The sequence below is a fragment of the Malania oleifera genome, chromosome 5 (assembly GCF_029873635.1).
Source record: "Malania oleifera isolate guangnan ecotype guangnan chromosome 5, ASM2987363v1, whole genome shotgun sequence".
Lineage (NCBI taxonomy): Eukaryota > Viridiplantae > Streptophyta > Magnoliopsida > Santalales > Ximeniaceae > Malania > Malania oleifera.
Genome location: NC_080421.1, coordinates 33,227,634 through 33,249,911, shown reverse-complemented (window position 1 = coordinate 33,249,911; position 22,278 = coordinate 33,227,634). Strand labels below are relative to the sequence as shown.

Genomic DNA, 22,278 nt, shown 5'->3' with positions numbered 1-22,278 from the left:
AGAAGGTGGGTGAGTGCTATGGTCCTCTGAGGGAGCAGTATCTACATGATGGGGCTGGGTATGGTAAGGTGACTTGGAGACAATTGTTCATTATACACTGCACAGTGTATCAACCATGCTGTGGGAACCAAAATCAAATGTGCTTTGGTGAGTCTTGTTAGAATGCGACATTGGGATGCAGAGGGCATTCAGTTTTGCAGATAATCTGGTGCTTCATAATTTTGATTTTCCGCGTCCAAATTTAAATGTGTTCTGTTGAGTCCTGTTGGAATGGGACATTGAGATGTGGAGGGTTTTCACTTTTGCAGATAATCTGATGCTGCATAATTTTGATTTTCTACACCAGATGAACTTATGCTGGGAAAGATGTCAGTTATAATTTTCCTTGCAATGGTTGAGGACAAGGTGGTATTTTTAATATTTCATTATGGTTCATTGTACCAGTTTCTGTCACTAATAGCGTCCTCACTCATATTTTACATGTGAGCTTACATGCACAAGCATACATGCATGCTCATACACAACATATCTATGTAAATACATACATTAGCGTCAAATGGTTGATTTGTTGCTGGAGATAGCAATATAGGTTGCCTTATTTATTCATCTTATTGTGGTAGATAATCAACATTATTAATCTGGTATTCTGCTTATATCCAACTCAGACAGGAATCTGCAGATTGGTGACTCTTTCTTCTCTTCTTGTAGTGTCAATCCTTTATTGAAGAGTTATCTGCATCCCACTCAACTGATTTGCAGCAACGTGCATATGAATTGCAAGGGATCATTGGGTTAGATCTGCATGCTGTTGAGGCTATAATGCCATTAGATGCAAGTTGCGAAGATATTGAGGTCATCTTTTTACATTTGAATGTACAATAATTTGATTTTTACCTCTTTTATTTGTTTCATTGGCTTGTTAATGTGCTTTTCTATGCTTGATTTTGAAGGATGTATTCTGCATTTCTTTTTGTTGATCACTCCATCATTTTTGCTTATGTGGTGTTGTACCATGTCAAATGTGTTCCTTTTCTATTTTAAGTAGTTGATTCAGTATCTTTGAAAAATAGTCCTATCTCTTGTATTCAATATGAACATATATATTCAACTTCTTGTTTGATAAAAAAAATTCCTGAACTTTTAATTCGGTTCATGATTCTTTGAGAAGAGTATTTAGTTGAAACTATTATGCAATGATAGCATGGGCACATTTGTTTGGTTCATACAATCACATATATTTGCCGCCAAAATTTTTATTTCCTACCTTCCAACTGTTGCTCAGTTTTTTAATTGTCTTTTGTCTATTAACATTGATTTTAAACCGTCCAAGGTAGGGCTTGGATCTTGGCATCAGCTGCAAGGCAGATGTTAGATTAATTGAGGTTGGTGCTTGTCATGTTGGAGAAATTCCATTGGAATAAGACTTGTAGAAAATTTCCTTATTGAGGAATCAAAATAATGATTTTTGGGGTGGGGTTTCCAAAGGTAGATAACATTCTGTTTCAATTTCGTGCAGAAAAAACGGGAAGCTGTGGGGATATTTTGATGAGACGTTAAGGGATGCAGTGGGTTTGCATAAGCTAGATTTGAAGACTGCTTCCATTCAAGGAAGAGGGTGGAGAGATGTTGATGGAAAAGAGGCAACCCATTGTGAGAATTGGTTGTAGTGGGTTTTTTTACAAGGGCTGTTAACAGGAGAGGATCAAATTTGCAGGTTCATGGTAGAGTTGCAGGACTGCTGGGAACAAAGGCGGAGAAGATGAGTTTGTGCTCAAGCTCAAGCTCAAGCTCAAGCCCTCAACAACAACTCTTTGGCGTGTAACTAGCCTTGTCTGGGTACAGTTGGAAGGGAATGGACTTTACTTTGATCTTCAAATTGGAACATATATTAAATTTAGTTACTAAAAACCCAAAAGTTCTTAGGGATACTGTGGATATGGGCTTAAGTGATGAGGCCCAAGTGGATTTTGCTCATCAGGCGTATGGCCACAGTCGTCTTGTTCTGCCCAGAAGCAAGAACAATGAAATAGCATCCTGTGATCTGAAGCAGTGATGATAGCCTTGGCCTAATTATTGAAGAAATGGCGGCAATATAACAAAATCCTTTTGCTCTCAGCCAGTAATCAAATACTCTCAGAATGAGCAATGATTGCTGGATTCTCATGGGCAAACTTGTGCTCTGCTTGAGTTCCAGCAGTGAAATTATGGGGTTAGAGTTCGGAAGCAATCTTGTGCTTCAGAAAGTGTCAAGTTTTCAATGGTTGTCTGAAGTATATAGATGCAGGGGGGAACCTGCCAAAAGTTGAGGGGGCTGAGAGCTGCTTCAAGATCAAGTCTTATGCGGAGGTCAGAGCTCTGATAATCATGCTCACAAGATCCTTCAAGGGAATAATGATGGCATCTTTTCATTAGTGGAGGTTAAGTCTGGCAGAAACGGTGATGGGATTGATAAGAGAGTTTAAGGTAAGAACTGTGGCAATTAGGGAAGCGGAAAGTGGTTTGGTGGGATTAATATTCTTGATGATGGGACTGGTAAGGAGCAAGGATGAGGGGTGAGTATTAAAACAAATAATGGTCAGGATGCGAGAGAGCAGGAGAATGCTTGGATAGATTCCCATCCATGTTACTCTAGGAGATTACTGTGATCTATTAAGAAACAGATTTTGGAGGAGTTATTAAAAAAAATAACCAAGTCATGCAAATGAAATCGTCCATATATGACATGAAGTTAATAGCTAGATCAATTCTTGGTCATAACCCCCAAATTTCTAAATACAAGACAACACTTGGATGATACTAGGTTCCCCCAACTGATATGCCTCACACCATAGACAACTTAAAAACTGGAAAGAATTACAGTAGCTTCAAAAGAGATGGTTGTCCAATGTGAGCATGTTATTGACCCAAGAAATGACCATTAGAGGAGAATGAAGATGTCATTCGAGAGAAACTTGAACTGCCACCACCCTATCAAGGTAAGCCATCCCTAAGCCTCCACCAATCTTCTGTATCCTTCCTGGATAGTGCAACCATAAGGATAAAGGCTACTAAACAGTTGAGACAGTGTTAAATGGACAGATAACATATTCAAGGAATTTTGTCACATACTGAATATTTTCACATTCAGGAAAAGGAGTAACTGAGCAAGTGAAACTTGAAGTTTGGATACTAGGTGTCAAAAGCAAATAGTTTAGACCTACTTATTACATGGGATGAGGCACCAGAATCAATAATTTAAGGTTTAATAGTCAATAATCCTTGAGTAGGATGATTGAGAGAGGTGTAGATAGAGGATTGATGGAGGGGATTAAGGTAGGATACAAGGATTGCATCATGTTGCATCTTTAGCTCACAGATGATACTAGTCTGTTCCTCATGAAAGAAAAATGGACTGGTCTAATTTGCTGACCAACTTACAAGTGTTTGAGGAAGCATTTGGGCTGAAAATTAATTTCTCTTGTAGTGTTTTGGTGAATCTTGGTATTAACGTGGATCCTTATGTTAAGCTAGCTGGTTGAGCTGTTTTGACTTGGCCTATTACTTATTTAGGTATCCCACTATATGGTAATCCCAATATTGACTCTTTCTTGGGGCTGTGTTTTGGAGAGTGTGGCTAGGACACTGAATGGGTGGAAACGAGTGTTCTTCACTTTAGGACGTCCTATACTCTTATCCATGCTTCTCCGTCCTCCATTTCGATTCCTTTATCTTATCTTTTGTGGAGGATTGAGAAATTAATGAGGGATTTCTTATAGTTGAGTAGGGGAGAGGGTAGCAGTGATCATCTTGTAGGTTGGGAGACTGTCGCCGGTCTTGTTAATTTGGTGCCCCAAAACATTTCTTTTGTGGGAAAATGATTTTGGCACTTCCTTTTACGACTTAGTTCTATTTGGCATAAGATAATTTGCAGTAAATTTGGAAGACTACACAATGGTTGGGATGCAAATGTGGGGGTTGACATTACTTATTTGAGTCCTTGGAAGTTTTTATCTCAGATTAATGATTATTTCCTTCCTAAAGTCCTGTATACAGTGGGTAATGGAGAGTGAATTCTTTTTTGGGAGGACCATTGGGTGGAGGAGATGCCTTTGGTTATTACATTTCCTTTTTTTTTTTTTTTGGGTTATCAAACCTTCATGATACCCCTATTTTTTATTTTCTTTTGGAAGAAGATAGTCATTCTTGGAGCTTCCATTTTGGGAGAAATCTTAATGAGTTGGCTCTCTAAACCAGGTTGATCGATTCTTGTCATGCTCATTGGGGATGGATAAAAGGGTTTGAAGCTGAAATCCTTCTGGAGAATTTTCTTGTGAATCTTTTTTTCCCTACTTGTGACTAGTGTGGATCCTTTTGCATTGTATTCTCTGATTTGGAAAGCTGAAGCTCCATAAAAAATAAAGCTTTTATTTGGACTATGATACTTGAAAGAATCAACAACAATGATTTGCTTCAGAAGAGAAGACCTTAAGGCTCTGTCACCTGATGTTTGTGTCCTTTGTTTAAGGAGTGGGAAAACTTGCTCACATCTTTTTTTTGAATGTCCTTTCACTTTGGCTGTTTTGGAATAAATTATTTGGTATAGTTGGTGAAAACAGGGTTTGCCACTCCACATTGAAGGTGTTCTATACCATAATGCTTGGGGGATTTGGAATGGAAGGAAAGCTTTGTGGCGATGCACTGTTATGGCTATTATTTGGTGTGTGGTTGGATTGGAACGCTAGAATATTCAAAGGGTGTGGCTACTGCAAACAATTTGCTGTATAGTAAATTGGTTTGTTTGTGTCAGTGTGATTGTTAGCAAATGGTTTTTTTTTTTTGGTTGGCTCTGCTACGTTGAGTTTGTTTTTCAGCTTTTGCGGTGATCTTTCTAACTAGTTTCTATTGATGTAAAGGGAGGTTTTCTTATTCTGCCCAGTTTTCTTTCTGTTTTCTTTTCTTTATTTCTCTGTCTTTTTGATGTACATTCTTCTCTCTTCTGTTGCAATTCTTTGTTTATCCAAACCAAACAAAAAAAAGGATGAGAGAATAAAGAGGCTGGAAGCCTTTTTGTACCTGAAGAGGTAGCTGAAACCACAGTTGAATGGTCCCTTGTGAGAAGCTTAAAAGGAGGTCAACCTTGACAAACTTAGCAGTCAACAATTCTGTCCATTGCTTTTTAGGCATCTCAACATTAGTAATTATCGGTTGGTATATATTTAAGTCACCCCCCAAGTACCCCCGTAAGTTTTCCATGCTACTTCTGGATGAATCTACTCTCCTTTTATCACACTTGAAGAACTTCTGTCAAGTATGCGAGTTTGATTCTTATTATGGGAGTTACTTCCATGGAGATTTCCACCTTGCTTTTAGTCTGGTGAAACGTCACATTGGTGACAACCTTTGATCCCCTACTATTCCACAATTGCATAGGAATAGCATCATTTTTGAGTCGTGAGTTGGGGGAATCTTGAGCCAAATATTTACTTTTGCATTAACGTATACCCTAACTCTGCCTATGATGCACTTAATGTCGTTCCAATCCTGGGTAAAGGAGGAGTGTTGCGTTAGGTAGCTGGCAGCCAGTGTAAAATTTGTCAGATCACTATGATATGAATCCTTATTGAATAGATTCTTTTAATTAGGAGGGTAGATCATTTATCATGCAAGGATTGTAAAGTTATTCTAGGTGAAAGCCTAACCACACAACATAGAGTTTTAGTGTTAAATATATGTATTGAAAAATGGAAGAAAAAAGTTAAATTAACCAGCGTAAGAGAACTAGGTGGTGGAACCTGAAACGAGAAAATGTAATAAAATTTAAAGATAAAATGATCAAAGATGGGGATTGGACTATAGAGGGTGGGATAGATACAAATACTCTTTGGAGTACATTAGCTAGCTTTATTAAAAAGATAGCAAAAGAGATTTTAGGTGAATCAAAGGGATGATTCTCGAATAGAAAAGAAAGTTGGTGGTAGGATAAAAATGTACAAAAAGCTGTAAAGACAAATAATTTGGTATAAAATGTGGCAAAAATGTATATACATGGATAACTTTGAAAAGTATAAGGAGGTGAGAAAAGATGCAAAAAAGGCCGTTAATGAAGCTAAATACAGATCATTTAATAGTTTTTATGATAGATTAGATACAAAAGAAGGGAAAAGAGATACTTTTAAACTTGCTAGGACTTAGGAAATGTAAAATATATAAAAAGTGAGGATGATATTGTCTTGGTTAAGGGCGAAGACATTAAAGAAGGATGGGGAAGTTACTTTAGTAAGTGTTTTAATGAAAACCAAATAGAACGCTTAAACTTAGAATTGTCAAATGAAGAAAAGACTAAAGATATGAGATTTATTCACAAAATTGGAGTTAACGAAGTTAAGTTTGCACTAAAAAAGATGAAAAATGAGAAAGTTATGGGACCATATAACATCCCGATTGAAGTTTGGGAATGCTTAGGTGATAATGGAATTATATGGTTAACTAATTTATTTAATACAATTATAAAAACTAAGAAAATGCTAGATGAATGGAGGAAAATCACTTTAATACCTATATGCAAAAATAAAGGAGATATTCAAAATTGTAATAACTATCGTGGAATTAAACTTATGAGTCATACGATGAAACTATGGGAAATGGTAGTTGAACAAAGATTAAGGTTAGAAACGAAAATAAGTTTGGTTTTATGCCTGGGAGATGTACCACAGAAGCTATATATCTTTTAAGAAGATTAATGGAAAAGTTTAGGGAAAAGAAGAGGGACTTGCATATGACATTTATTTACCTCGAGAAAGCATATGATAGGATACCTAGGGAATTTTTATGGTGGGTTTTAGAAAAAGGGGGTGTATGGAGTAGGTATACTGATTGACATTAAGGATATGTATGATGGAGTAATGACTAGTGTAAGGACTATAGGTGGAGAAACGAGAGAATTTCCAATCACCATAGCTGTACATCTAGGATCTGTTTTGAGTCCTTATCATTTTGCTTTAGTGATGGACCAACTAACTAAGAGTGTTCAAACGGAGGTTCCATGGTATATGTTTTTTGCCGATGATATTGTATTAATTGATGAAACTAGGGATGAAGTAGAGCTTGAGTTAGAATTAAGGAGAGAAGCTTTGGAATCTAGAGGCTCTAGGATAAGCAGAAATAAGATAGAATATATGAAATGTAATTTTAGTAAAGATAGAAGGAATATTGGAGACAAAGTTAAACTTTATGATGAAAAAATAAATAGCACTTGTAGATTTCGATACCTTGGATTTATTATGCTAGTTGAAGGAGAAATTGAAGATGATGTAATGCATAGAGTTAAAGCAGGTTGGGTAAAATGGAGAAGTGCTTCAAGTGTGCTCTGTGATCGCAGGAATTTCTATAAAATTAAAAGGGAAGTTTTTTAGGACAGCTATAAGACAAGCTATGCTATATGGATCAGAATGTTGGGCGACGAAGAAATATAATATCCAAAACGTAAAAGTTGCCTAGATGAGAATGCTTAGATGGATGAGTGGTATAACATTGAAAGATAAATTAAGGAATGAACATATTCGCAATAAGTTAGATGTAGCTCCTACAGAAGATAAGATAAGGGAGGGACGTCTCAGATGGTATGGACACTTTCAACGTAGGCCACATAGTTCATCAGTGAGGAAGAGTGAGTTAGTTACTGTGGGGGGCAGTAGAAGGGGTAGGGGTAGACCTGAAATAACTTGGGAGGAGATAGTAGAGATTTAATATCCCTGAATCAATCAAAATAAATGGTCCATCATCCCATATAGCCGACCTCACCTAGTGGGAATTATGGCTTGGTTTTGTTGTTGTTGTTGTTGTAGTATTGACATATACCCTCACAGCTTGCGATTATAAAAGATAATTGATAGAATCAGCCAATTTTATAGCTGTAATCTACTCAGGCACCATGAGTTTAACCCTTCTGTTGTAGCCAAATAACAAACTCAACAAACACTCAAAATACAGTGGCCAGTCAAGAACCACTACACATCAGAAAAACCAGCATGAAACAAGAAATACATCAAGCGATGAGATGGAGAAGTGACAGCAACAAAAACCAGTACTCACAAAGCCCGGAACAATACAAACCAGCAACCTGGGTTGAAGAGCAGCTGGAAAGGAAGCACTACACTGCAGAATTTTCGAGAGGCAGTCGTGGCCACAGAATAATGGACACAGCACTCTGGAAGTAGTAGCTGGTAAGAATGTGGTAGATGTTGCATGAGCCTTTCAAAAGTCATCCACAGCCACAACAGAGCAGGAACAAATCATAGACAGCATCTGCAGTCACAGAGCAGTAGCTTCGCCTCCCTGGCAGCAGCTAGAAACAGATGCTGGCGCAAACAGGATATGGGTGATAAGACATCAATCCTAAACCGACCAGAAAATCTGAAACTGATATATGATTTTGGCAACAAATCATGAGGACAAAGCGTCATAAGAGCATCATCATGCCACAGTGAACCGGATGAAACTGCCAAACAGTAACAGCAGTCTGCTAGAAACAGTGTGTAGACTTCTTTTGCATCAGCTGATCACCATAAACACAGAGAGCCCCCATAAGAGTTGCACGTGGATGAGAGGATAAGGACAAGAAACCCTAAACAACTCTCAAACCAGAAAAAGATATTTCTAATTTGAGAGCTGATGAGGTAGGGTAGTAGAGAGAAGAAGACGACGAGAAAAGTTTAGTGCTGTAAGACCAGGTTGTGAATTTGAGAAATCTGATTCCATCCAGGGAAACGGGAGCAGTACTGGAGAAGAAGGGTCACAGAAGAGAAAGAATAAGAGGGAGAATCAGTTGGCCAGAGGAGATGAGAACTCCCAGATGAGTCGTGCACTCAAATAAATACCCCAGACCAAATAAAACAAATACAAGCTTATAGTCAAAAAATTAATGCTATTCTAACAGGTGTTTTTCTATGGGTGTCCTGGTTAGAGCTCTTGTGTCTAATATAAGTTTCGAGGTTGAGCATATGTTGACAATGTTCTAGTGGATATTCTGTGTGTTTTATTTCTTTTTTTGTGTTTCTGTGCCTTTTGTTGGATGCAAATGCACCAGTTAATGTGTGTGTGTGTGTGTTTTTTTTTGCCTGGGGGGGGGGGGGGGGTTATTGCTGGGAAGAGGGAGAGGTTGATGATATGACTATTTTGTTGAGAGCACTGGAATCCTTTGGTTTGGGGTTTCTTCTGGTTCTTTTTTCATAAAATCTTATCTCCAATTTGCTGAAAATTCCGAGCCTTTCTTCTTGAGCCATTTTATATGGAAAGCTCAGGTTCCTCTCAATCAGGGATTTAATGTGGACTGTGGCCCTTAATAGGCTTAAGGCCAACGATTTGTTGCAGGTGAGGAGGCCTTACAAGGCAATCAAAACTGAGCCTAGTGCTCACTTGGTTCTTCATTGTGTTCTTGAAAAACTTAGGTGATGCCGTAGACTGTTGATGCTTTTTGTTTATGCAGTACACAGGTTTTGGGAGGAGTAAGAAAGGAATAGTCCTGTGGTGATGTGCGGATTTTGCTATATGTTGGACTTTGTGAAATGAAAGGAATGCAATGATTTTTAATGACAAACAAATCCTTTACCTGGTCTTTGGAATAAAGTTATTTTTAGGCTTCATTCTTTAAATTTTTTTTTTCAAGGGATTTTGCTTTTAGATTTTTAGTGGGATTGCAAAGGGGCTCTCAAGTAATTGTTTTTATTTTTCTGTTTTTGTTCTTTTGTATTTATGAAGATTACACATCCTCCACTGTTTGTATTTTTTCTCTCTTTCCTATTAATAATTTTTTCTTTCCTTTCCAAAGATTAAGTGTTGATGAATTTGTACAAGATCAAGATGTTTTGATGCATGAGAATGTCTCAAATATTTCTTCATTTGTTATAATGAGTGAGACATACTGTAGGGCTTGGGAAGTATTCAAACTCAGGGTGATTCTTGTAGGATTGAATTATTAGGAAGTGAAAATTTGCCACTATGGATCAATATCAACATATCCACTTCTCTAGGATTTGTGTTCCGGATGCTCTCTTCCTTTGTCATTTAGCATATCTAGATGGAGTGTAATGGAAAAATCTTTTTGGATCTATAATCTACGTTAAATAGCCGATCTTCAGTCAAAAGGCTTGCTGTTGCGATCTTTGTATTTATAGGTATCATGGTATCTAAGTTATGCTGACACATTTCCTCAGGTGAACTTATGATTGATGTTTATGTTGACTATGTTCTTTGGGGGGGTGGGGATATTATTTATTTGTGCTTTTTTCTTATCCCCCGCTCTTTGTTTTCCTTGGTTGTGTTTCTGTGCTTTTAGACCGCTATTGTTGTTGAAAATATGCTTTTTATATGCTTGTGGATTTGCATGAGGCATTTTTCAATTATTTCTTGACAAGTTATAATGAGTGAGGCATACATTAGTGCTTAGGGAAGCATTCAAAGTCAGACCGACTTTTGTAGATGCAAATTCATGAGATGGGTTGAGTTGAAAAAATTTCATTTGAGAAAAGAAACTAATAAATAGTAAAAGCAAATGTCATTTCAAAATTTGACATCATTGACTATAGCATGTGATCTTGGAACAATCACATTCCTAGGCTATGGTCTTATGAGGTTCATGCTTTTGTTTTTATCATGTTTAGTTTTAGAATTGGAGAAGTTGGCAATACTAAAAATTCTTGCTTGTAGTATAATTTTGTTCTTTCGCCTATGGATGGTCCATAAAAAAGTTGCCTGAGGGTTATGCCAAGGTAGCTGGAGGGTTCTGGAAAAAATTGTTGAAGCATAGCCTACTAACAAAAGTATACCTTCGCAGGGCATAGTTATTTTCTGCAGTTCAAGTGATGACCATATCTTTGTTACTTTCGGTTGATTTTGGCTTCTTCTGTGTTTTAGGTTCTATTTTGTATCCATTGTATGTTGCAAATATAATAGAAGGAAATATATTTATTAATAAAATTAATATTTAATAAAAACACAAATACTTATTAGAAGCTGAGGCATGGAAGGACCACTATCCTTAAAACTGATTTTGCGCCCACGAAGAACATTTCTTGGTGTATATAGTCTCTGCACGCATGACCTCTAGGATTACTTAGTCGGCCTGGTTTTGTGTGCACTCACAAACACCAGAATTATAGAAGATGTAGTGCCATTTAGTTACCTAACAAAATATAAACCTCAAGAAAGAGTCGAAGATAAAATTATATCAAAGAAGAAAAGCGTATCTTGAAATGAAGTTGGACCATGATTTATATTGGGAAAATTAAGTATAATTTTCGAAAATATAAATATGAATCCGTTAAAGTAATAGTTAATATTCTAAAAAAGTTTAAATTAATATATTTAATGTATATTTAATTAAAACAAAACGGACGACTATTAAACAAATATATTTTTAGTTTGAAATATCTTACATTAATACGGTAATACCAACAATCCCTCACATGGTTCAAATTAAAACAATCGTAGAAAAATAAAAACCAATGTTAACCATGAGATGTAATGCATTAGGTGACAATGCCTTTTGGTTTGAATTGCACTTAGAGCAAATATGTTATGGGTTACAAGAACTTAGTGAATATTAAATTTTTGAACCAAATTATTTTAGCATAACACTGTAAACATATCACTCGCATAATATTTCTAAACACAAAACTCCTATATGTTGGTACAAATAGGCCATGCACCATACCTGGATATTCATTAGTGCTCTAGACATTTTTAGCTCAGTGAACTTTCATAGGAAGCGACACCATTTCCACACTTACATAGGTAAATCCATTAAATGTGTATCTGTAACTAAACACACCACCTAACAAAGGATATGAATTTATTAAGAGATAAATTAACCTTACAATCATTACAGTTGCACCATTCAAACATTATGGGGATGAACAAAATGAATATTAGTGCTCACCAAACTATTAAATGACTTGTGATTATCCATTGAACCTAATTCATGGGATCAACAATCACATGAGGTTGGGTTACCATCATTAATAGTTTATGTCAAAAGTTTAGGACACATCCTTGATTTTTTTTTTTTTTTTTCTGTTAGTTTTTGAGCTAACTCTTTAGATAAGGTGTTCATTAATCAACAGCTGTTTCTTAAATCTCATATTTTGATCATACTAGTATTAGGTGCCCTCACATTTTTGTGATCATATTAATAGTAGCCCAATTTGACTATTCAATTACTTCAGGTTAGTCCACAAATATACTAACCAAAGCCAATACTATGGTTGTGTCTATTATCCATTTGGACAATGCACTGTAAAATTACATATCTATGTGTATTATTATTATACTCGAATTAATTTTCCTATGCCATTCAAGGCTTGTAAATTTAGGTTTCTCCATCACCACGCTACTGTTCTTATGCAAATACTGCCTCATTTGCACCTATCTTGCTTTGCAAAAACATTAATAATAATTATCAGGCATATGAATTTAATTGCATATTTATGCATCACTGCCTATTTCACATATAAATATAATATCAAAACACTTTAACCCACCCCCACAATTAAAGATAATAAATTTACGTGCCTTACGAAAATCATGTGATGTAATCATATAATTGGGAAAAATAGATTGTAATTTTTTACCATATACATAGTGAAATAGTATAAAATATTAAAATGTTATCTATTGGAAAACAATAGAAAATAATAGTGTCGTCTCATTTATACACATGCATCTCTCATTTAAATAAAAAAGTTAGGACCACAAATGGGAAGCGAAAAAAAACCTTCTAATTCGATTGCTCAGGCCACAATTTTTATACTTGACTCAAATATTATAAATCTCAAACAACATTATAACTATTATAACATTGTTATCCCCACACTTCAATGTGTTTTCAAATCTGGAAATATTTAAATAAGTTCAGTAAAATATTACTATGCAAATAGCATATGTTTAACAAGGTTAGATTGGAAAATAAATTTGAGAAATAAATAAATTGATCTAAAATACACAATGCTCAAGCATGCACTTATCACGCAAGAAAGCAAGAACATCAAAATTTGTGTAGTTTAGAAAACTTGGACAACAGACATAATCAAGATTGTTTTTTAAAAACTAATATTGTTATTTCACAAAAAAACGATGCCATTGAATTTGGTTGTTTTTTTTTTAAATAATAATAATTTAGTGTGAAAATTACATTGTGAAGGTCATGTATCATGAAATTCATGGTTTACAAATAAGGTTTTATAGTAATCTCAAATTGAAGTGTTCAAAATTCAAATATTTAAATAATTGAATAAATAAATGGACACATGCACTTGCATATTGCAAATAAACTAGTACCAACAATTTCAACCAATGTTAATGGAATCTAAGGTTTTTTTTTTTCTTTTCTCATTTTGTTTTTGCTTTTGTTTTTTTTTAAAATTTCAATATATGCATTTATTTTTTTTCTTTCTAAAAATAGAAAAAGGGGCTGTGCCTTGGTGTGATGGCAAGTGCCTCCGCCTCGGTACGGGTGGTCTTGGGTTCGAGACTTGGGAGCGGCCTCTCCAAAAATGGGGGTAAGGCTTGCCGACATCCACCTCTCCCGGACCCCACTCAAAGTGGGAGCCTTGTGCACTGGGTATGGCCTTTCTAAAAATAGATAATATAATTCGGCTTTAAGATTGTTGGAAATATAATAGAAGGCAAATATATTTACTAATAAAATTAATATTAAATAAAAACACAAATACTTATCGGAAACTGAGGCGTGGAAGGACTGCTATCCTTAAAGCCGATTTCGCGTCGACGAAGAATATTTCCCGATGCATAGTCATTGCAAGCACGACCTCCTGGATTACTCAATTGGCATGATTTTGTGTGCACTTAGAAAAATCAGAGTTATAAGAGGTCGTGTCATTTAGTTACTGAAAATATAAATCGCAAGCAAGAGTAGAAGATAAAATTATTTTGGAGAAAAAAAACGTATCTTGAAATGAAGTTGGATCACAGTTTTTACAGATAAAATTAAGTATGACTTCCAGCATCATAAATACGAAACCATTAAAGTAGTATTTAATATTCTAAAAATGTTAAAACTAATATATTAAATTTAACGTATATTTAATTAAAATAAAACTGACGACTATTAAATAGGTATATTTTTAATTTGAAACATCCAACATTAATACGGTAATGCTAACATTGTATTCGTCCTTTCTCAACTGTAGACCTTCCTTTGTATAGATGTCTTTCTGTCAGATAGTGCATATTTTCAGTTGTGTTTGGTTACACATCTAGTTTTGCTTCTTGATTTTTATTTGTTTTTAAAATGTAGTGATGCCTAATTTGGAAACATCAATATTTGCTTGTGTACTATTTACTAGGGTATATGCTCAATTCTCTGTTCAGTTTTTTGCAATTTTAATTTTTTGTGCTACTTGATCATTAACTTTTTTCTATTTAACAAACTCATGCTTGAATCCTGATTGACATTTTAAATCTTCCTTTGCAGATTGATCAAAGCCTTTCATTCCTTAATACTTATGTCCAACAGTCAATAGAAAAAGGGGCTCAGCCATATATTCCTGAGAGTGAACGTTCTGGGATGTTGAATATCACTAACTTTAGAAACCAAGATCAGCATGAGGTTTCAATGCATGCTCTTCGATTTGAGGCTTATGAGCTTCCAAAGTCTTCAGTGCCATCAAGGACTCCAGTTATACTTGATTCTTCAACTGAGCTGGTTCCCATTCCAGAGCCTTCCTATCCTCGGGAGATTCATGAAGCTGCAACAGTTCCATCTGTATCTAATACAGGGCCATCAGAACTCAGGCTACGACTTGAAGGTGTTCAAAAGAAGTGGGGTAGGCCAAATTATTCTTCTCCTCCTACCTCAAGTTCTACTTCCCAGAAAACTGTGGATGGGGTTACACAGCCAGATGGAGTGGCCAATACGGATTCAAAATCACACATTTCTTATGATTCAAGGAAGCAACAAGTGGAAATATCCTCAGAAAAGCAAAAGCTTGCTGCGTCGCTGTTTGGGGGGACAGCAAAGGCTGAGAAAAAACCATCTTCTGCCAGCCATAAAGTTTCAAGAGTGGGCATCCAGGCTGCTGACAAGCAGCAGGCAGCAAAGGCGGTTGCTGGATCCACTGAAACTGCTGGAGAGAAGACAATTTGTCAACCACCTCCAGATTTGCTTGATTTGGGTGAACCAAGTGTTGCAGACAGTGCGCCATCTGTGGATCCGTTTAAACAATTGGAAGGGCTTCTGGATTCTGCACAAGTTAATTCTGATGCTACCTCTGGTCTGGTTGATGCTACTAAAACGCCTGATGTTATGGCTCTATATGCTGGCATTTCTACTGAAGGGCTAAGTGGTGTTACAGCTCCTACGCCCAGTATAACTGGTCATGGAGGAACTACAGTTGAAAATAAGGGTCCAAACCTAAAAGATTCCTTGGAAAAAGACGCGCTTGTGAGGCAGATGGGTGTGATGCCGTCAACTCAGAATCCAAATTTGTTCAAGGACTTGCTTGGTTAAAGTCAGATTGGGCGATGGTTAGGAGCCCATAATTGGATGCATCAAGCCTAACTGCTGTATGATTTCCTCATGGCTTTTGCATGTTCCTAGGCACTTGAAGGCAGTGATTTGGTGATATCGGCTACAGTGGTCCTAGTTGTGGATTTCCCTAAATGGAGTGGCTCAATTTACTGCATCAGAGTTAAAATTGTGAGAATGCTATTTTCATTGCAGTTTTTGTAGTGGGATAGGATCAAAATTTCTGTATATGGGGGTGTTAAGTGAATTGATACGGAGCTCTTCCTCGTGAATGTCTACTTCCTTTTTTCCGGTTTTGGAGCGCACTGTTGGATTGAGAAGGGCTCTGATGCAAAGCTTACTCCGGCGGCTGACATTTGTTGTTTTTTATTGTTATAGTAATGTATCAGTGAATTGTTTTTTGGGTTTTATTCTCTTTTATTCTCCCTATTCAGCTCAAATCTGTTTGCACAATGACTACTACGCTTCTTATTGTCCTTTTTCCATGTCTGAATGGACACTCTATTTCTATTTTTGTTTGAATTTGACACAACCAAATCCATGTGACTGCATAATGGTCATTAGAGACATGTTTGTTTGCATTAATCCATTTAGTGGTTATCTTCTAATTCTTGAGTGAGTGTTGCAATGCGCTGGATGATGCATTGTTGATTGTGCTGTGATGTTCTATTGAACAATCAAGCTATCGTACTTGAAATTGAATTTGGCATAGTGTTGAGTTCCCAAATGTTACTAACTTGGAAAAGTTTTTTGGTTCTAGACCATTTCTACAATAGTAATTAAAGCAAAAGCAAACAGAACTGTTGTCAAGGCAAAATTGATGTCAGCTGTACCATTTTGTCAATTTCGGCGGATCTTGGATGAAATTTTCCTCTGAATTTGTTGATTGGTGAATTATTTTGTTTCTTGTTGGTTTGAATTAAACAAAGGGGGAATCCTCTTCTTAGTATTAGAGATGGGCTTTGACCCTGCAGAGCTTTTCTAAATACATTTTCTCTCCCGGAGTATGTTCTATAATAAGGATGACCTATTCAAAAGCATATGATGAAATGATGCACCTCATCTTTCAGCAGAAGTATCCGGTAAACCTCAAGGCACTGTTGATAGCCTTAGTTGAGAGAGCTCATCCAAGAATTCAATATCTCAGGATGTCGAGTTACAATACTTCAAGCCAATCAAAAAGCGAAGGTAAGGGCGGGCCTTGTCTGACCTCACGCACGCATTTTTTCGTTTGGTAACTGCTAAATGGGAGGTTTCTATCGTGGTATGGTTTTTGGATGGATTTCCATTGTAACGAATGTCTTCGGAAGATTTTGGAGCAAGTCTGTTTAGTAATGGTTCCTATATTCTTCAATGTCAACATTATAAGGATCCTGATTGGGTTCTTATGGATACTTGTATACCGGTAAAATCCCATGTTCGTGCAATTATGGAGATCTGTTGAAAAAATTTTCAATAAAGAATAGTCCTGTTTCGTGTGCTATGTATATATATATATATATATATATATATATATGAAGTGTGCTTTCAATATTTTGGATGGTTCCTTTGTACATGATTTTTCTTCTTTTTTATTTATTTATTTTGGATTAAAGCAACGAGAGATATCTCATTTTCTGGGCTTTGTGTAAAGGAAAATACTTCCCATGACACGGCCACATGGCAGGAGGAGAGGGGAGAAGGAGCTGTGGGCCTGTGTACCCTCCCTCGCTGACGGGATGAGTACCATGATTCTTGTTAAAATTGGGGCAGTTTTATCTTTCAAGATTGATCTCTTATCCATTATCATGTTGCATTTGATTTGCAGAATGGAATAAGAAAGGAAAAGGAAAGAAATGAAAAATTAAATGAAGGGTTCGATAAAATCAAGCGATAAATTGTTTGCGATTTCATTCCATTCTTATGTGTTAAACATGCAGTTAATATTGATAATTGATGTGGAATGTGATTGTAAGTCTGGGAAGTGATTTAAAAGGAATGATTTGGGTCATTCTACCATAGATTGGCACCAGAAATTACAGTGGGTTAAGAAAATGAACAACAAAGTATGTGTTTTGATTTTGTAGTTGTGGGGGAAAGGTTAGTATGAGGGTCTGAGAAGGTTACTGAAGTGGAAACTTTTAATTCTTTTGCAGTTTTGTTTAGCAAAATCATTTCTAAAGGCGACTTGAATAATATGGACGCTACTATTTCTAAAGGCAATATGGAAAAGGACATGACTTACTGTAGTTAGAGAAAGAAAGAATAGACTTGCTGTAGTTAGAGAAAGAAAGAATAGAGTGGAAATGGAAAACCAATGATTAAGAAATGAGGATGATAGTGATTTAGGTAAGCAAAAAGATATAAAGGAAAGATGCAACTTTATTTAGTAAGCTATTTAAAGAAAATAGTACAAGTCTTAAACATAGAACTAATGAGTGAGAAAAATACTAAAATTTTAAGATCTATCTGTAAAAATAGAGCCAATTGGGAATATGAAAAATGGAAAAGATACAAAACCGAGTAAAATTTGGAAATGTATAGGTGATAATGGATTTTTGTGGTCGTGTGATTTACTTGTACGATTATAAATGAGAAAATGAAAGATGCATGTAGTAGGCACATGCGTGCACACACACACATGTATGTATCACTAGGGATAGATATGATAAATTAATGATTAATGTTAGAATCATTTGTGGACAACTTATTCTACGTTACGGAGAGATCCTGGATTTGGATTTATATAAATTTGGATAAAACTTAATACAAAATTGTATTGAGTTTTATCCATATCCACACGAGCAAATGCATAGTCCGAAATTTATATCCCAAAACACAACATTATGGAATTTTCAATCACAATTTGTAAATAAGGGTTTGTTGTGTCCTTATCTTCTTTCTATTACCGGTGGAAGAACCTAATAGGAGTATATCGAATGAGGTGCAGTGGTGTATTTTCTTTGCATATGATACTGTCTTGATTGATAAAACAAAGGTGGAATGAAATATTTTAAAATTATGTAAAGAAGTTTTAGAATTTAAAGATTTTGAGATAAATAGAAATAAAACATAATATGTGAAATGAAATGTAATTTTTTAGTCATTGGTAAGAGGAAAGTTGGAGAAAAGATTAAATTTGATGGTCAAGAAATTAATAGCACCAGTGCTTTTCAATTGGGTTGATCTATTATGTAATCTAAAGGAGAAATTGAAAAAGATATGACACATAGAGTTAAATTAGGTTTAGTAAAAAGAAAAAAATATTGTGTTGTTGTAGAATATCATTAAAATTGAAGGAAAATTCAAGGGATCATGCTATTGGGAATAGAATTTGAAGCAACTAAAAGGTAACGTATCAAAACATGTAGAAGTCGTTGAAATGTGAATGTTAAGATCAGTGACATTTAAAAAAAAAAAATAGTAGATATTGTATTAAGAGAGAAGAAAAAGATAATACAACTTAGGAGAGGAAAAGCCATCCTCATAAAAGAAAAAAGAAATAAAAGAAACGAGAAAAAGGAGTACACAATGCTAATAAAACTAAATTGGAAAACCCCCCAAATGATGAAGACATAAACCTATATTGTTCTAGAACGACGTCTGGTACCACACCATTGTCAGAACCAAAAACATCTTTCTCATCGTCGCTTCTTTCCCTTACCCTCATTGACTTTCTCATCAATATCACCATTCTTCCATAATACACAAATTCCCCTTAATATTTCTCCTTTGGCATTATGAAAAACATGTAAAAATATAAAAAATAATTTCATTCCATTTCTATCCAACAAACATAATTTTTTATAAAGATTTTGTAGTTGTCTAAGCAGGATTAATCTTGTTTTCCCTCGTTTTTTTTTGTTCCTCTTTAAATTACACACCGTTGACTCACTCAAAAATGAGTAGCGCAAATGTTATTCCAAGTATAAGAGTTCTGTTGCGTAATAATTAGTTCAAAAGGTCAGATCGTCTCCTCGGGGAATGCAGATTAATTTCAAACTTTCGTTAAAACAACAAGGAGAAAATAAGAAGAAACATTTACTGAATATAGTTCAGATTCAATTTCTTGGGGTTTTTGAGAGTTTGTGACGAAATTAAAACAAAGCGAAACATAAATATCACTCATCCAATGATTCATTCAAATAATAAAATGAAAATAAAACAACCCAAACAACTCAATATTTAAACATTCAAATAATGATCAAAAGTAAGAACTTTATTAATCTAATAAAACCCATTCAACAATAAAATAAACTCAAGCCAAGAAGATTTTGAAAGAGCAATAAAGTAAAACAAAAATAAAATCAACACATTAATAACTTAAACGAAAAGAAATAAATCCTAACAATATCTTAAACAAAAATAAAACAAACTCAAAAAAAAAAAAAAAAAAAAAAAAACTCCCAAAAAGAACACCTCCAATAAGAAACCCTATTCTCCCTTTTTAATGTAGGTCAGCGCATAGGCCTCCTTTTTGTTCCTCCCAGCATGCTTCAATTTTGCATGGCTTCTTCAACGTGGAATTCTTACCACTAACCTATAGCCACCTCTAAAAAGTGCACGACTTACATTCATTTTACTTCCCACTAAAATGCCTAATAATTCCCCAATGCTTCTTTATTATTCTGCACGACCCAGCACATCTAAATTGCATAGCCCATGCATTTTGCATGGGCCTTGCGTAGACGTTTCTTTCCGGGCCTCCTTTCCTTATTTTGTGGTGCCCGATTTGTGTAGCAGGTACAGCGACTTCAAGCCCGATTTAGACCTTGATGCACCCAGTATCTCTCAAAATTCAAAACATGAAAGTTGTAAAGCTTTTTTTTTTTTTGGGCGTTTCATAACATCTTAAATAATCTCAATCGAAGCTTGGATAAAAGAGTCATGCCCATATTACGAAGCAATGTTGAAACTATCCTTAATCGTCCAATTAGCTTCGTTTTACACTTAACACCTCCATTTACATCATTTTGCATGACCCGCTTCACTTCTTTAATTCCCAAAATACTTTGTAATAATTAAATACAAAAAACTCATAAATTTAAGGTAAGTATAAGATAAAAAATTCAAATATTATAAATTGAACTCAATATTGAAATATTGGATATAATTAGGCATTTAAGTGAAATTGCAGTCTTTAATTCTTGATTTTAAACATCTAATTACGCAACTTTGACGAGTAATCGCCCGTTGTGCAACCGATATTGTGATCCTAATCCACTTACTCCTAGGTCGAGATTTCTTTTCCAATCGAATGAAACCCCTCCTTCTCTAATCTTTTCTAGATGCAGATTGAGTGTCTTGCTTTCGATCTATAGGGTCTTGAGGAAGTTCTCCTCCATTTGTAATTTTGATAAAACCCATTTAAAATAAGAGAAAAAACCAAGCAAGAGCGATAGAGAGACACAATATTTATAACAAATCGTAAGCTAATATTTGAGTGTTGAGTGGTATAATTTCAAAATACACTCATGGTCGTAAGTTAGATATAATATTTATAAAAGATAAGACAAAAGAGAGGGACGTTTAGGATAATTTGAGCACTTTCAAGGTGGTACTAGGAGGAGTGAACAAGTGATTATTAGTGGGTAGGAGAGGTTGGGAACACAAAGAATGACAATTAAGATAGCAAGGATTCGAGAACCTTTCATTTTCTAGAGGATATTACTTTAAGATTGTGTATAGTAGTGGAAAAGGATTCTTGTAAACAATGCTGCCTAGTAGGAGTTAAAGCTTGGTGGCAGTGGTGGTGAGTGTTGTTTGGATGTCTTTGTTAATTCACAATGCATAAATGGAGTTTACAAAGCAAATTAAATTCCTTTCCGAGCGAGGAATCTATTATGATGCAAACATATATAATAACTAGTAAATATGTTACGTGCGTTGCATGTGATACATGATTGCATGTAAATAATATTGTGCAAAATATTTGTATGATTTTCAATATATTTAAAAATAAATTAATAATATATTGTCATAATTAACCTAGCTAGTTTACAAATATTAAAGTGTGAGTATTCAAAGCTACTCATAAAAATTAATACTTTCTTTGAAATTATAAAATATAAATTTTGACATGAAATAGTTATGACACCACGTAAGTATGGGGACATGACAAATCTTCCTATAAAATTATATTATAATTTTTAATTTATGTTTTGCTACTTAAAAATCTTAAGTATTGCTATTTTTTATTTACTTAATGATCAATTAATAAGTTTTTGGAGTTTTAAATAAATTTGACATTTATTATTTAGAGGATACTTCTAAATCTATACTTTCATTTCTTAAATTGATCTTTTAAAAATTATATATATATATATATATATATATATGATATTTCACAATAATTTTACGTAATTTGCACATTCATTTATGATTTGTATATGCACTTCTATTTTTCTTTGGCTAAATAGAGTTTTAATTTAGGTTATAATTTGAATATACCAAAAATAGATTTTATAAATGCAATTTATCTAATTTTTTTGAATTTATTTTCTTTTAGGAACATTTTGTATTGCTTTTAAAATAAAATCAATATTTTCCCCACAAAATGTTTTACTTTATTGGTACTTTATAAATGTAATTTTATCTAATTTTGATTAAATTAATTTCTATATATTTATAAAAAATTATTTCTTTTAGATTATTGGATATATTTTCAAAAGATAGATTTTTGTCAATAGAATGATTTCCACCCCCTATACTTCTTTATAAATTATATAGATTATTTTGATTCTTTTAGAAAAGTTGGTTTTATAGTAATTTATAAAAAT

The 22,278-nt window shown here is 34.7% G+C and overlaps 1 protein-coding gene across 1 annotated transcript in view; it reads left to right on the top strand.

The window, feature by feature from the left end:
• Positions 1 to 16,128, top strand: part of LOC131155050 (AP-4 complex subunit epsilon) — a 68,872-nt gene extending 52,744 nt beyond the window's left edge. The window contains exons 10-11 of the mRNA XM_058107959.1: positions 709 to 852; positions 14,468 to 16,128. Of these exons, the coding sequence (XP_057963942.1) occupies positions 709 to 852; positions 14,468 to 15,502 (1,179 nt within the window). The 3' untranslated portion in view covers positions 15,503 to 16,128. The remainder of the gene's footprint in view (positions 1 to 708; positions 853 to 14,467) is intronic.
• Positions 16,129 to 22,278: the final 6,150 nt, after the last annotated feature.